We start from the raw sequence: 17387 nt of genomic DNA, 5'->3' as shown, positions 1-17387 counted from the left end.
ATGAATTGAAGTAATTGAACTTGGTAATACATACATTAGGTATATGTTTTAAGAAATTGAAATGTATTCAATTTATTGTAGTATTTTTATGTTTACTTATTATTACCTACTTAATATCACTTAAATTATTATGTATGTAACGGCATTGTCATAAACAATTGACACACTGAATTCCTAATAAAACTCATAGCTTTTAATTAAATGTATTGCAGTAGGTAGTAGGTACGCATGAAAAATGTCTATCCAATCCGTGCATTCAAACTACTTATATTTTTAAGTATTAAAATGTATTGCAAAAAATAATATTATTATATGTAAGCCAATGTAAAGGTATGAGGTATGAATTGAAGTAATTAAACTTGGTAGTATAATATATGCTACCTGTATATACCTGTATAGTACCTGGTGGTTACCTGTATATGTTTTAAGAAATTGAAATGTATTGAATTACTTACTTATTGTCACTTACATTATTATGTATGTAACGACATTGTCATAAGCAATTGATACACCAAGCTCCTACTAAAACTCTTAGCTATTAATTAAATGTATTGCTATACGCATGAAAAATGAAATGATGTGCATTCTCATAACAGTGTAATGTACCTATTACATATATCATATATATAATAATCATATATAATACATATAAAATTTGCTCAGGTACGTTAATTTCTTAGCAATAATAACATATAGAATTATATTATAGTAGAATAGCATAGTAATAATATAACATTTATACAATTTATTAAAGTGAGCATAACTCTTTAGAAGACAGGTTTAAAACATTCGATATAATAAAAACAATTATTACGTAGTAATAATACAAAGAAAAAATGAAAAACTTTTTGAATCTCGAGCACTCGAACCGTTTCCGAATACCGTTTTTTGTACGAACCGTATACGTACGCACTTTTTTATATATAACACACAATAATAGCGGGAATACGAATAACTCGAGAAAATAAAATATATATAAATATTCGAAAATTCACGTCAATACGTATTCGCGCGAAAACACAAAAAGCTATAACGGAACGCGAGAGAGATGAGAAATTTTATAGCGAACGCGAGAAAAAACGCGGAAAGTATATATAAGTTGTCCTAGGTGGAAAATTCTAGGTGGGGAAAATTGTTTCACACATTTAAAAATTATCCAATATATTATACACATATATGTTTTATTCATTTTAAAAGGGCCGAGAAAAAAATAATCCATATGGGGATGCAGCCTACTAAACCACTCACATTTGTGTGTTCTGTATAGTGGTGGGTAATTTTTAAGGGCTTATTGGGGTACATGTGCCCCATTATACTTACTGCACTGGTTGGTTTGTTTTTCCTTGAGAAATTGTTTTCTCGTGGACACAATTATATGGGCAGGGGAGTGAGAAGACCAGTGAGATAGTCCATTTGTTAATAGGTTACCGAACATAATAATATGTAGGAATAATAAAATATAAACATTAATATGGTTTACATTATTCCTTTATAATACGGATATAAATTCAGGTATTGTTTACAATATCCATTTTTATCCTGATAACAATTCGGGATATTAGATGTATGCCTATGATTCTTATCTAAAAGACAACAAGATCTTTAACCTCAACTAATCACTACGAATTTGGCGTCTAACATTTATCACCATAGTTACGATGGTATATAAAGTTACAATAATAATAACAGTTTACAATTTATATATACAATAAATTCAGATTAGTATGAGATCAAAAATAAAATTTTAAATAAAGTTAAATTATAAATGTTTACATTTATTTTCACGTATCTCACGCTTAGCAAAAAAATAAAACACTACAACAATCATCACTTATTAGCTATACCTATACATAAACGGTAGGCATTATATTATAATAATTAAATTTTCGTCATGACTTTGTAAATTTGCTTAGGCATAATAGCTGAGAATAATGAGCTGTAATCAGTTACGTGACCGACAGCAAAACACGTTGATTAGGCGAATTGGCATTGCCACGGTCAATCGGAACTGCCTGTCCCAGTCCCAACATACGGCATTGCTGTCAACGCCCAAAGGGTGGACGCCGCACGGTTTGAGTTTCATAATAAAAAAGTGTCGGAAAACAGGTGGACCGGCTGCGAACGGCCGTCGTCGTGAGACCGGAAAATACGCATTCTTTGACGTAAACACGACGATTTGGCCTCAGTAAGTACCACCTAAAAATTATATCCTAACTAAGTAACCTATTCATTGTTATCAGGACTCAGCACTTTTTAAATGTGCTTAAATTATATAAACACAATTTATTACTGATTTTTAAACATATTTTAATTTAAATAGGTGGTAGCAAAAAAATATGAAATAAATAATTTAAGTTAATTTATTTATTTTCTTTAAGGGGCCCAGTGTCAGTTTTTTAAATATTCCGCAATTCTATAAAATTTAAAAACTACTTTTTAATATTTTAGTTGCTACCTTAACTATAATACTTTTCCACTAATATACTATCCGGTACCTATTTATGGGGTTGTATAATATCAAAAAAAAAAAAAAAAAATGACTTCACGGGAATAATTCTCACGTTTTGTAGAACATAGATTAATTAAAACAAAAGTTATTTCATTTTCCAGGTCTTTATGTTACATCCTGTGAACGAATTGGTTACAAATATTCCCTATGTAGTATATTTAGACTCTTATTATTATTCGAATGTACTTAGGGAATTGTTACGATGTTTTTGCAGTAAATCTGGACAGGATAAGCTTTCTATATTGTTGTTATAATATACCTATATAAAATTACTAAAAACCGCTTAAAATGGGATTTTAATTTCTAACGCTTTGTTTATCACCGTACTAACGAATAAAAAATAATCTATACTATTATATAAAACTATAAGGGATTTTCTACGACTGCGCTAACCGAGAAAACTACTGAACCTCTTTGGCTGATTCTGTTTTCGTTGTGTTCGTAATTGTCAGGAGAAGGTTCACATGAGAGAACATTTTAGGAAAATCTACCAGAAAAGTAGGAAATATGGATGTCAAAAATACGATGTGGCGCCATCAGTTCAGAAAAAAAAATAAACCAAATTATAAAAAATTATAAAATATTTAGTTTACTGTTGCAGATTAAAATAATAATAGTGTATTATAATTATTGGTTGATATTAGTTAATCGGGCATGTTTGTTGATTTGTATTATTATTTTTCGTCAATATATATATATAAATGAATGTTCGTGTGTAGATTAAACCTCTTGGAAGAAGATAGATTAATTTAAAAATGGTTAAATTTGGTTTTTGTATTCATCGAATTTTAATACGGGTAGGTTAGGTCAATTTTTTATTTATTAATTATTTTGATCCACCGTAGGTAGAATTAAGTAAAAATGACAAACTTGGTATAACTTTGATACTCTGGAGCTAAATCATACACTTACGTATGGGTACAAACAGCATGGGGTCCACGATCTACTGCAGGTAGATTTCCTACCTGATAATATAATGCTGCGAATCATAATTTTTATTCTGGGTAACAGAAAAGTTAAAATAAGTTTTGAACCCCATACACCGAATATTAAATAAAAAATTGAACAAAGTTTGAGTCATATAGAGTTGGTACATTTAACGGGTAACGAAATGCACGGCATAAGTTATTTTTAATGAAAATATATTTATCATTGATAGCAATAGAAATATTTCAATACGTTTTTATTAACTATTTTTATATTTACTTGCCGATCACATTAAACGATAAAATTTGAATGAAAAAATTATACATCTCATCGTCCGGAAGCAAAATAAACAACCAATCACGGGTGAAGCTGTGACGGTCGGCTATAATATTATAATATTAATTCAACTTAAAGGCTATAATATATAATAAATATATAAAAAATCCAGACTGATATACATTAATAAATAAACAATTAAAATGTATCATTGAATTCAAGTTTAATACAATCCATTATACTCTGACCCACTTGTAACCTACTGTACAGCAGAGCGACATCCACTTACCCGCTTTTTTTTATATATAGTTTTGTAAAACAATTTCTACAAAGTGCAGAATACAATTTAGCTCCAGCCACAAGGATAATATTAAAAAAAATATTACCATCGAGAGTGAACTTTTCCGACCCGTAAGTATAACATATAATAAAACCTACTCTTTAAATATTATTAAAATAATATAGCGATAATAATATATTATACTAAAAAACAGTGGCGTAAATATACTATTTCAAACCCAATACGAAATCTTAAAAGGCTCGTTCCCTGGATTTCCAATTTGATTTAAACTTAGTACTGTGGAAGTATTATGTTGTTATTATTTATTTTATGTTTTACTATATTAAGCCAACGGAATGGCCCCTGGACATAAGTACTTATTTCTTGCATTCCTCTATTTACGCCACTGATAAAAAATATGCCTATGTACATGTTCAGGTAACGCATACATATTTTTACATTATTACCTACCTATATACACAGGAAATGGTCCAGCTACAGAAACACGCAAACGGAGTTATGTCAGTTCTTAAGCAACTTGAATCCAGACTGTGATTCAATTAATTGGAAGGGAGATTTTTTCAGAAATTTAACATCGTTGACATTTAATTATATGGTCCAAGTACTTTGTAGTGGTCGGATATCAAAGAAACAAAAAATGGCACACGTGATTCTAAAGAAGATTAATAATGTAACCAACGAATACGTGTTACTTAACTCACCAGACAATTTTCTACAAGGGGTTCAAATATTTGTAGCCAATATGCTATCTCCATGGCTAGAGAAACCCATAAATTATATCTGCAGTAAAGTCACTAGTAATAAAGATTCAATGAACAAAAACATGGTTAACGAAATTGAGAATCAAAAAATTGGTATTGAAACAAAAGATTCAAAAACCAATGAATTAAGTCAAAATAAAACAAATGGACTTAAATTAAAAACCGCAAAAAAATCAAAAATTAACCAAAAATCAAAAATAGGTAAATTTACAAAAACCATCGAGAAACGCAGATTGTCTTCGCAAAACTCCTACAAAGCTACAAAAATAATGAAAACTAATAGAAAATCGAAAAAAGGTTTGACATTTTCCCCAGTGATTGCTGCGGTAGATGACTTAGAGAAAATAATTGAAAACCATGAAATATTATCGAATTCCGTCCTTGTAAGGCATCCAGTCAGTAAAAATACTATTAAGAAGAAAATGAAAAATAATAAGAAGTCAAATCACTTTAAGAGTGAAAATAACCAGAAATCCAAAAAAAGTAAAAGTTCAAAAACCTTCGTTAAAAGCAGCTTGTATTCGCAAAACTCCAATATAGTTACAAAAACAATAAAAACGAACGGAAAATCAAAAAAAGATATGAAATTTACACCAGTGATTGCTGCGGTGGATGGCTCGGAGAAAATAATTGAAAACCATAACATATTATCGAATTCTCTCCTTGTACGGCGTCCAACCATTAAAACAACAATTAAGAAGAAAATAAAAAATAATAAGAAATTGACATCAGTAATTGATGCGGTGCATGACTCGAACAAAATTTTTGAAAACCATGAAATATTATCGAATTCCGTTCTCGTTAGTCGTCCAGACAGTAAATATACAATTAAGAAGAAAATAAAAAATAATAATCAGTCAAACCACATTAAGAGTGAAAATAACCAGAAATCCAAAAAAAGTAAAATTTCAAAAACCATTGTTAAAGGCAGCTTGTCCTTGCAAAACCACAATAAAGCTACAAAAAAAAAAATTAACGGAAAATTGAAAAAAGGTTTGAAATCGGCGACAATAGTTTCTGCAGATGACTTTGAGAAAATTAGTGGAAACAATCAAATGTTATCAAATTCTGTCCTCGCAAAGCATTCAGTCAGTAAAAAAGTAAGTAAGAGGAAAGTAAAAGGTGAAAAGAACTCAAACATTCTTGAGGATGTTAGCAACACTAATGGTCGTGGTGAATACACAAATGTGGAAAATGGTAACAATGAATCGATGACAGGTAATGAAAAGTCATCAAAATCAACGAAACAATTACAAAATGACGATACATTTGAAGCAGACAGCAATGGCGTTAAGAAAAACAAATTCATTAACGACGATGTAGAATCACTCAGACCAGCTACAGACGCAGAGAATTCTCACGCTATGATCGACACGACTCACGATGGTAGAAAAGACGACGGTCAAAGAACTGAAACATTGAAAATTCGTTCGAAATCACATTACGATGGTGATGATAAAATGTTATTATCAAAACACGGCGATAAGCCGACCACTACGATACCAAACAGAATAACAGATAGCCAATATTATAATGCAAACGAAGATGACGGAGTACTGAATGTGACGGATTATAGTAAACATTCAATAACGGTGGCCAATGATTTGTTCGGAGAAAATGATATTAACATATTGAGAGACGAAGCATTAATAAAATATAATGACAAAACTTCGATTGACGTTGATGATGATAGTTATAGTGACGTCAATACAGACTATGATAATGGTTTTGATGATGATGACGGACATCGTTTTATAAATATGAACGAAGATGGGGAAGAATTCGAATGTAATATTTTTATTTTCATTACAACAGTTTGTTAGAAACACTTAGGGCCAGTTTTTCAATCGATTTTATTCATCGAATACCTACCAAATTTATTCGCTAGCTTACAAAAATATATAATTTTTTGGTTTTTCAATGTCGGAATAAGTCTTATTCGATGAATAAATCACAAAAAAGATTTACAGTACTTTTTCTACCGAATAAGATGTTATTTGACGAATAACTATCAAAAAATTAAAGCTATCAATTAGAATATTTAGGTACAATATTAATGATAATAATATAATATATTATTTTGTAATAATATTTTTAATATTTAATATAATTTAAATTCGTTAGTCGTTATGTCTTTTCTTCTGTTTTTCTGTTCGTAAAAATTTACATTTGGGATCTAATTATGGATTTATTGTACATTTTTGAAAACGGTGATTCATTTTTGAAATCATTGAGTATTTAAATCATCAACGACGTATGTACACAATTCATGTATGAATTTATCACTTGACATTCTGGAATGATCAATACTTTAAAGTTAGCTAAGTTTTAAATCTCAAAAGAAGTGGCTATTCAAGTTTCGGGATACATATTAAATAATTAAATATCTGCACAATTATACAGGTGAGTACCTAAAACATTAACCCAGCCAGGGGTGTAATTAGGTGGGGATAAGCGGATAGATCCCGCCAAATCTTTTTTTTTTAATGCTATAATTTCGATCAAAGTATTGATAATGACCATTCATCCTTGCTAAAAACGTATATCCTCCCCAAAACCAAATTCCTAATTACGCCTTTAAACCCAGCACCCTGTACTTGAATCAATGTTTTATATATTCTGAGTAATTTTTTAATTCTTTCATATACCAATATTAAACTTGCGATTTCTCTAAGCTGTAATTTATGTGTAAAAAAATGTATAATAGTAGGTATATACTACACAACCTGCTGTAGTTGACTTGTATTTTTCAGAAATTTATAACCATCATTTATTTTTATCTTTACACGACAAATCATTAGACTCTTTATTTTCTAGGAGAAAATGGTTTTTCAATGGAATATATTTATGACAATTTCTTTTCCATAATACAATTTGGTACCGCTTAGTCGTTTCTTTTGTTTTGATGCTACGACTTATTCACTTTTGTAATCAATACCTAATCACAAAATATGTAGGAACTTGTAGAGGGCAGTTATGTTGTAAAAATTAATAACATAATTATCACACATTATTACGTGATTTTGTCCTATCACTGATAAAGTGATACATTTTGGTATGATTTTGAACCAATCAAATAATGTTGATCAGTACAATGTATTCCACAACACACTATTATCTTCTAACGTTTGTTAGTATCAAAATCAACAGAATAGATTTATTATCCGAATAACAAATTTATCTTCCAAATAGTTATTTAAAAGATAAGTTTGTATTAAAAAACACTGGTCAATTACTTGTTGTCTTGGGAAGTTTCTTTGCTAAATAAGTTTATTCGATGAATAACTGAATGATTGAAAAACCGGCCCTCGTTAATCATTTATATTTTACAATATTAATAATCAAAATACTGGAACAAATATAAAGTAATATACACAATATATTATTATTTATATTTTTATTTTCACTTGTACAATATTACAGTTCTGGTCTAAACAAATAACTTACTAAAACTATTCTTATATAAAAATAGAACATATAATTTAGGACTTTTCCCGTTGAGTTTAGACCAAATAATCAGCTAATTGGTCATCCACATAAACCTAACTTCTAAAACTCGTCTAAATCTTAGCCTATTCTCATATTTTTAACAAAGTAAAACTTAAAGGACCATCCAACTCAAAATATTTTCTCAGGCTTAAATTAAAGTACAAACTTTGACGAAAAAATGATACCACTAAAATTCGTTTGTGACTGTCCGTTCGCTAGTTAAGCGATTGCGCGTGCATTGCGCGTGACGTCACGGATTCGTTCCTCGCGGCGGCGGCCATATACAATACACAGCAAATAGCAATGTTTATCCGTTTTTGGTTTAATTTACGTTAGTAAATACGTTACTTTACGCAACTGCTAATAAACTTATATTTTTTCGAATAACCTAACCAAATGTATTTAAGAGTACCTCATAATCTTTCTATTCGTATAATTATATTGAATTTTGGTTTAATATTAATAAAATAATAGCAATTATATTATAATACACCACTGTCATATTATAGTGTCAATTGTCACTAATTACTCATATGAGTACTTATTGTACTTTATTATTATGAGATTTTATTTATAATTATATAAGATTTTAACGATGTTTATTTTTCATAACAATATAGTCTTATCGCCGTATTAAAGTTAAAAATATCTTTATGGTTAGGATAATAATTAATAATAATGTTATCTTTTATTTCGTATTAGTGTTTAGCTAGTTATTACTAACAACTAGTAAGTACAGTGTCAGTGTGAAATATGAATGCGGTCCTTTCTAGTTACACGATATAATATTCTAATATATGTATATTATATATTTTTTAATGGCCCTTCAACTATATAATTTCGAACCAACAGTGGATGATCTGGGAACAGATATCCAACCACAAAATGTAAATAATTCATTTTTAGAAATCGATGTTAATGGACGATCAAAAGTTAGATATATATATAATAGTTAGATAATAATAAGAAAGCCTCACCCATCTCTAATATTAGCTAAGAGTTAAAACTATATAGACAGTTTAGGCGTCAGAAATCCGTACACGATGTCACGATCGTCAAAACAATATTACACTCGTTTACTGCAGCAGCAGTGTGGTAAATTCATAATATAATTTATTTAAGTGTTATTTTTGTCTACACTATTAAGCCAAAATGTGATATAATTATACGAATGGAAAGATTATGAGGTAATCTTGAATACATTTGATTAGTTCATTCGAAAAAAAATAAGGTCATAAGCAGTTATTTTATGTTAAACCAAAAATGGATAAATATTGCCGTGTATTATATATGGCCGCCGCCTCGGCGGACGAATCCGTGACGTCACGCGCGATGTCATAAGTCACAGTGACTAGCGAACGAATAGTCACAAACGAATTTTAGTTGTATCATTATCTTAGTTAGACTCTATTCTATTTATTAGAATAAAAAAATAATTATTGATTTTTTGAGTTGGATGGTCCTTTAAGAACAACAAATTATTCTCTTTTATTAGTAAGCACTAATTATCATTTATATAGAATAATAATAAATTAGTAAATATATTTTTCTTTATTGTTTTTATCGTATGCAAAAATAATGGCATATAAATATTCTTCATTGATCTATATATCACATATAATATGTTTAATACTGTAACTATTAAATTATTAATTTGAAAATTAAACTGTTGAGTATTTGAGGAAAAAAATTTTTAAAGTAACTTGAGAAACTGCTCTTAAATCATACAATTGTCTGTTAGTACGTTGGAATAACGATATTATATTATTTTAATTTAGGTATTTTTAAATTATTACGTTAAGTATTTTTAGCCTGTTTAGGTATGTATATTTAAATAATTTATATATTGTCAGTCAGTGATATTATTAACTATTATAATATTAGTTATTTTGTAGGAATACGATGTCAAAAATTGCTTTAGAATTCCATTTGGGATTTTTCCCGTTGAATTCACACCAAATATTTATAACAGCCCACCTCTTAAAATCATTTGTCATTTTTAGATAAATATCTACCAACGAATAAATAAGTATAATATTAGTTTTATTATTAAAATTAAATATTGGATCTGTTCATGAATATTTTACCTTTAGTATTATTTTAAAATATATAGTTCATTGTGTTTTTTTAACGAGGTTCATATTTATACAATATCAAGCATAGCTACTTAAAATTAATTTCCTATAAATGTTAATATTATATTTCTATGATATTAGTACTTAACATTTTAGATTCCGAGATGAGCGATAAATGTATTGATTTTATAATAATGTTTGTTTTTTTAGTTATTTTTTTTTTGCGTCTATCATCACTTTTTGGGATGGTAAAAATGCTTCAATTTCCTTCAACAGTATATTTTCTATTAGGAAAGTGAATCTAAATGGTAGATTGGGGAGTCAAAAGTAAAAAAATCCCAATAGTTTTCAAAATTATCTAGAAAAACACATTAAGGAAACACTGAGATATTTACAAAAAACCAGTTTTTGAAAAAATCAATTGTTTTTTGGTGTTACCCGAATATAGATAAAGTTTTCACTGAATAATTATATTATAATTATGGGATCCTTCCACTTCTTGTGGTAGCGATCAAATTGAAAGAGTACAACGTAAATTCCTAAAATATGCAGCATTTATTTTAAGTATCGACCATCCACCTTATGATTATAACCCAGTTTTAAATAAGCTTGGTTTATCATCATTAATTGTTAGAAGAAAAGTTGCTAACCTGAAACTTCTCCTCCTACTAATAGATGGCTGTATTGATCTGTCCGTCAAATCTATCAATTTTTTATTCAAAAATGCAACACCAACTATTCTGAGAATCAGCCAATTCTTAGAATGATGCGTATGGCAAATAGTGATCCATCATTTCTTTAGTATTTTTTATATCTTTTATTATGTTATTCATGTTTTTAATTAAGTAAATTAGTGATTGTCACTATTGTTATTGTTGTTATCATAGTTAAAATTAAATAAACGTTTTACGAGCGTTTGAAGTTAGACATTAACCGTAAATTAACAAATTCTCATACAACGATTTTCTTATTTTGTAGGTATTCAAAAATGATTAAGCGTTGGTACTTGAACTTAACATAAAATATTCATATTATCCATTTTTGATACTTGATGAAAGTTAAGTTATTTATAAGCGTTTGAAATTTTCAATTTGTTTTTTATTGGTATTCAAAATTAAAATTTGTTCAAAATTTATCATTATCCAGCTCCATGTCCCCACTTTGGAATTTCGGAACAAAATTAACTCCATTCGTTTGTGCTTTTAATCCCATCGTTTGGGCTCAACCCCTTCCAAAGTTATTCAATTTTGAAAGTTGGGGGCTGACTTCCCTTTGTAAAAAAAAAAATATTTTGTCGTATGAATCTGTTCACAGCTGTCTACATAATCATTTTCACCTCTATGGTTTTTAGTCGTAAAATATTTGGTTCACCAGAAACATATATCAAAATAAATAATATCAAAAATAAATAAAGTATTTAGTACCTTTAAAATGTACTGTCTAGTTTAGAACTAATGGGCTTTATTTCACATGCCCTCTCTCCCCCAATTTAAAAATTTGCGTCAAAACATAACTGAAAATATGTAAGCAGTTTGTAAGGTGTTTTAAAAACAACATTTTCTTTTAGAAAACAAAGACAAATATTAAAAAAATTGAATAAAATAATATAATATTAATAAAAAATCAAAATTGATAAAAAAAATTGACTATAAACAAAAAATCTAAATTCATAAAAATTAAAAAAAATCAAAACCGATAACATATTTAAAATTGAAAATATCGAAATTGATACAAAAACGTGTTGAATAAAAAAATCTAAATTGATAAAAAAACCAGCCATATTGAATAGAAAATCGAATTTGATAAAAATTAACTATGAATAAAAAATCTAAATTGATATATATTTATTTATACATAATTGATGGATTTTAATGTATACCTATTTTTTATTTTTATTTTATCTAAGTGAAGTTGCTTTTTTTATATTTTACCTAGCTATAAACTTTTTGAAGTATACTTTTTAAATAATAATAAACATAATGGTGAAAAGTTATTGACTAAAAACTATTGTATTACTGTCATACAAATTTGTACTTTTTATAAAAAATAATTATGTAAAATAAACCTTTAAAAAAGGTTTTTAGAAAAAAAATATGTTTTTTTTTTTTTGTTACAAATGGTGCAATGAATTTGGAAATAAAATATAGATAATATGGACTTTGAAGACGATACGAACATTTTAGGGCGCAAACTTTACAGATAGTACATATAAACAACGGGTTTTCAGGAATTATACAATTATACATGTAGTCAGTGTTCGGACTTGTCTAGATAAATTTACCTAGATAATTATTTGTTTATTTTTTATCTTATCTAGATAAATAGTTACAACATATCTAAACGTTCAGCTTAGATAATTTTTTTACTAATCTAAATAAATTCATCTAGATACATTTTTTATTGATAAAAATTGTGAAATTGTACTAAATTTTTAAATATTTATACAGATTCTCAAACAAAGTTTATGGTTTATAAATAATGTAATTATTTTTATTTATATCATTATTATGTTCCTAGTGCCCAACTAAAATATACCAACATTTATAACCATTTAAATAATAATTGTATCTTTTTTTATCTAAATAAAAAAGTATTTATCTTCATCTTTATCTAGATAAAAAAATACTTATCTAATCCGAACACTGCTTGTAGTAGGTATCATAATAATACATATTATATAATAAGGACAATATTATTAAAGAAAAACTAATATTCTTAAATTGTTAATATAACAATCAGTAAATATTGAACAATTCTCGAATAAACTACAAGAATTAGGCATAATTAGGACGACGAACTCTTCACAAGCGTTGTATCGAAGTGATGCATCACTACATCAAAATATTACAATGCGTTGGTATCAAATTAAATTATGTTTGTATATATTATTTTTAATATAAAAACACTGCAATTGACAAAAACAGGTATAACAATTACCTAGAAATGTCCTTATACTTATGTTTCATTGATTGAGTCAAAATTATTTTTTTAAAGATCGACAATCATGCACTTACAATAAAAAAACTATTTTCTAATCCACATCAGTTTGATTTTCCAAAATACATAGAATGTATATTAAGGACCACCTGTATCACAATTATATATTTAGTGTTAGGCTATAAGTCCATTTGTTGTTTTCCATAAATGGCGCAAACTTTAAAAAAAATAAAATAATTTGTAATCCACAAGTGTATGGGTTTTTCTGGTGAACCAAATGTTTTACGACTAAAGACCATAGAGGTAAAAATGATTATATGGACAGTTATTGGACAGTTGTCGTCAGATTAGCAGGAAAAAATATTTTTTTTTTACAAAAGGGAGTATCTCGAATTACATTTCAGCCCCAACTTTCAAAGTTGAATAACTTTGGAAGTGGTTGAGCACAAACGAAGCACTAACGAATGGAGTTAATTTTATATCGAAATTCCAAAGTGGGGGCTAAGAAAGTCCCCAGCCCTCCAACTTTGTTGGTTGAATAACTTTTGAAGGAGTTGAGCACAAACGATGCAATTAAAAGCACAAATGAATGGAGTTAATTTTGTTTCATAGTCCTAAAGTGGGAGGGGAGTGGAAGTTTCACAATCCTGATAATTTGCAAATAACTTGTAGTCAGATATTGATAAAAAAAATATCATTTAATACCTAAGATATAAAAATTTAATACAAGGTTCCTCATATGTATTTTTAATAGTAGTTGAAAAATAAAAAGATCCATAGGTACGATTTTTATAAATATTTAAAGTTCAAATTTTGACAAAATGTATCAAATTGAAAATGTACCATTTACTTAGTACCTATCTGAAAATGTATAAAATGTTCAACTTTTATAGCTAAGGATTCTCATAAATATTCCATACTCTACTTAACCATAAAATCTAAAAAATATATTAACACAGTTATTTCTTACAGACATTATAAGTTCAAATTTGGACGAAATAACATATTAAGACTAAGGATATCGATTTTAGTTATTTTGTTGTAATTTATAAATATTATTTGTGGATAGATATATGAAACTATTAGGGTTTATTATAATATTTTATATACACAATTTTTGGCAAAAATAGATTTAACCTACTGTAGTACTAATGCCTAATAGTAAAGTAAATTACTCAATAATACCATAAAATATATAACCGGTACAGTTCATCTTAGCCATCAGCTGACGTCACAGCTACCAACACAGTTGGATTACTTTAGATTAAAGGATAGTAATCGTAACGGTCGCCAATGGTCAAGATGAAGTTGACGGGTTATACTTAATAATATTTTATAGGTGAACAGACCTGCGGTCTTCACTCAGAATTGTTTTTCATATACAATGATTTTATTGAAATCATTTAATTCAAATTATCATCATCTATTACAGTGATCCACTTGTAACTTACTGTAAATCAGAGTAACTTCACTTATCTGTTTTTTTTTTTATAAACGTACCGTAACAACATCTTTAATTATGAATAGATAATAATCAGCACGCGCATATTGAATATAAACATATAATATTATTTTGCTTACTGGTTTGTATATTAGCTCGAATTTTGGACGATCTTGCAAACGTATTTTTGAATAGTTCGCTGGCAGGTTGGAGTAATAAACACGAGCATGGTATCACAGCTACGGAATCAAGAGGAGACGAAGCCAAACGAAATTGTTTTCAAATATGTTCAGATGGTTTTGTACGTAGCTAAACTATTATTAAAGTATTAAGAAGACGCCACACAAGCATTTGTTGTCATTTTCTTACAAATGTACGACATGGAAAGTTTAACGTTCACAATAATACATTACTAAAATTAGAGTGAATTTAGCTCTTATACAATTTAAAAGTAAGATTGTTATCTTAGACATATCATAGGCTTTTATTCATATTTTTATTAAGAAGCAAGTTATGAGCATTTTTAAGCTGTACATTTTTTATAAATTCTTCTTCTTCATTGGCATCACAACTCTTCGAGAGTTTTTGCCGCCACCGACACCTCCTTCCACTCTTCTTGTTTATCACATCCATAAGTTAGCGTTGGTCTAATTATCACCGTGTAGAGGTGTACTTTGATTCTTCTAAAAAATAGTTTATATTTTAGGTATTTATTTAACGAAAATGATGCCTTTTCTGCCTTGGTGAATCAGCTATTTAATTTGATGGACTAGTCATAATTATCCCTGATAGAGCCCCTCACATATGTAAATTAGTGTACTTTTTCAAATGTATGTCCTTGAATCTCTACATTGTCAGTTTGGTTGTTGACTGGTAATAATCCCATCACTTTGGTTTTTACATTTACATTCAGCCCTATGGTTTTGCTTCGTCAATAAAAGCTGCTCTGTGCCACACTCTCTCCATCGTCACCAACTATATTCAAATTATCAGCAAACCCTAGAATACCAATCTTCTTTGATATAATGTCGATATCACAGTTATTCCTTTGTATACTCCATACAACTTTCTCAAGTGCAATATTGAACAGTAGTGGTGAAAGAGCGTCACCTTGCTTTAAGCCTGTTACCAGTTGGAATTCTTTGGATATTAGGTACGTTGTCAACTCTTACTAGTCTTACTTGATATTTTGTGTCATTCATGCACACTTTTGTCAGGGAAATAAGCTTAATTGGAATTCTGAATTCGTACATTATATTATAAAGACTCTCTCGATGGATGCTATAGGCTTTTTAAAATCAACTTAAAAATAATTAAATAAAATTATAAAAAAAATTAAAAATTAAACAATAAAATCATAGAAGATACCCTAAATAATATTCTTACCTTTAAATTTTATAAGAGGTAAATTCACTGTTATCATAGAAATTACAGAGCAAAATGTATAATTATTGTGAACGTTAAATTGTCCATGTAGTACGTTTGTTAGATAGAGACAACAAATGCCATTATGGCGTCTTCTTTAAATAAATATTTACCTAATATAGTATCACTCATTTGTGAGTGTTATCGCAGCCTCAGGGGGAGGGGGAGAACGACAAATTAAAATTAAAAAAATTGAATGCAGTTCCCATCGCACTTACTATTTGCCATTTGTTCTAATATTTATTAATATTCATCAATGTTAACAACTACCTACTAGTGACTACACTACTACTGTACTTTATAACATACTAATATTGTAATTAACTGAGGAGTAATTATTTTGTAATGTTATGTTCATAATTCTTTATTGCTTTATACAATATTTACCTATCATTATCATAAAATGTATTCACCTTGGATATAATATTGTTAGTTATTACGTAATATATTATGTAAGTTTTTGACATCGGTTATTTAAACTAAATTTTAGGCACAGAGATTACTAATGGATACTTTTAGAAATAAAGCATTGATACGTCCGGAAGTTTTTGATCAAAGTACAGGAGTTGCCTATAATATTTGTAAGAAAGATGGCAGCAATTACAGCGTTCGCAAGACAATACTGCCACAAAGCAAAAATAGAAATCTTCAATGTACCACGTGTGCATTAGATAAATCCAAATTAGTAGTTAACACATTAATTGAATTGAAGGATTAAACAGTTGGACATTTTATTTTCTTAAATTTTGTAGGTATCAGAATTTGATAATATTTCTTGGATGAATGAATTATGTGAATTTGACTGCATATTTAAATTATCTAAACTAAATTTAATAAAATTAAGCATAGTTCTCATAAAATTCGACTAAATCTCGGCTCTTATTTCTAATAAAGTGCAACTTAGTAGCAACAAATTATTATTGTATTAATATTTTATTATTTTTATAATCAGCACATATATGGCATATGACAATTTTAAATATTTTATTTTCGTTTTGTTTATTGATTAAACGGGCTCAGCACTTTTTAAACAAGTGCAAGTAAATTGTAATCTATACAACCTAAGTTAAATAAAATATTTACGTTGGTATATGATTAGCCTTGGCTAAGATTCTAGAAACGTTTAAAATTTAAACTGTATGTAATATAAAAAACTGACCTGATTTTTTTTTTTATATTGAATGTGAAAAACTATTAAATAATGAATTAATCATTTTAAATAAATTGATTGTCTTTTGTTTTATAA

At 28.1% G+C, this 17387-nt stretch overlaps 1 protein-coding gene across 2 annotated transcripts; it reads left to right on the top strand.

Moving 5' to 3' along the window:
• Nucleotides 1-1725: 1725 nt before the first annotated feature.
• On the top strand, nucleotides 1726-16875 carry LOC100574148 (protein PFC0760c-like). 2 transcript variants are annotated; one of them, XM_008184081.3, is made up of 6 exons: nucleotides 1726-1857; nucleotides 1923-2185; nucleotides 4022-4123; nucleotides 4476-6562; nucleotides 14872-15017; nucleotides 16632-16875. In XM_008184081.3, exons 2-6 carry the CDS (start codon nucleotides 1932-1934, stop codon nucleotides 16857-16859), a joined length of 2817 nt encoding a protein of 938 aa, XP_008182303.1. In that variant the 5' UTR covers nucleotides 1726-1857; nucleotides 1923-1931; the 3' UTR covers nucleotides 16860-16875. The 2 variants fall into 2 exon arrangements, with proteins under 2 accessions (XP_008182303.1, XP_003243998.1); XM_003243950.4 differs by having other exon boundaries at nucleotides 1914-2185.
• Nucleotides 16876-17387: the final 512 nt, after the last annotated feature.

This window comes from Acyrthosiphon pisum, chromosome X, assembly GCF_005508785.2.
Source record: "Acyrthosiphon pisum isolate AL4f chromosome X, pea_aphid_22Mar2018_4r6ur, whole genome shotgun sequence".
NCBI classification, from domain to species: Eukaryota; Metazoa; Arthropoda; class Insecta; order Hemiptera; family Aphididae; genus Acyrthosiphon; species Acyrthosiphon pisum.
The sequence above is the reverse complement of the archived record's forward strand: the minus strand, read 5'-3'. Positions and strand labels throughout refer to the sequence as shown.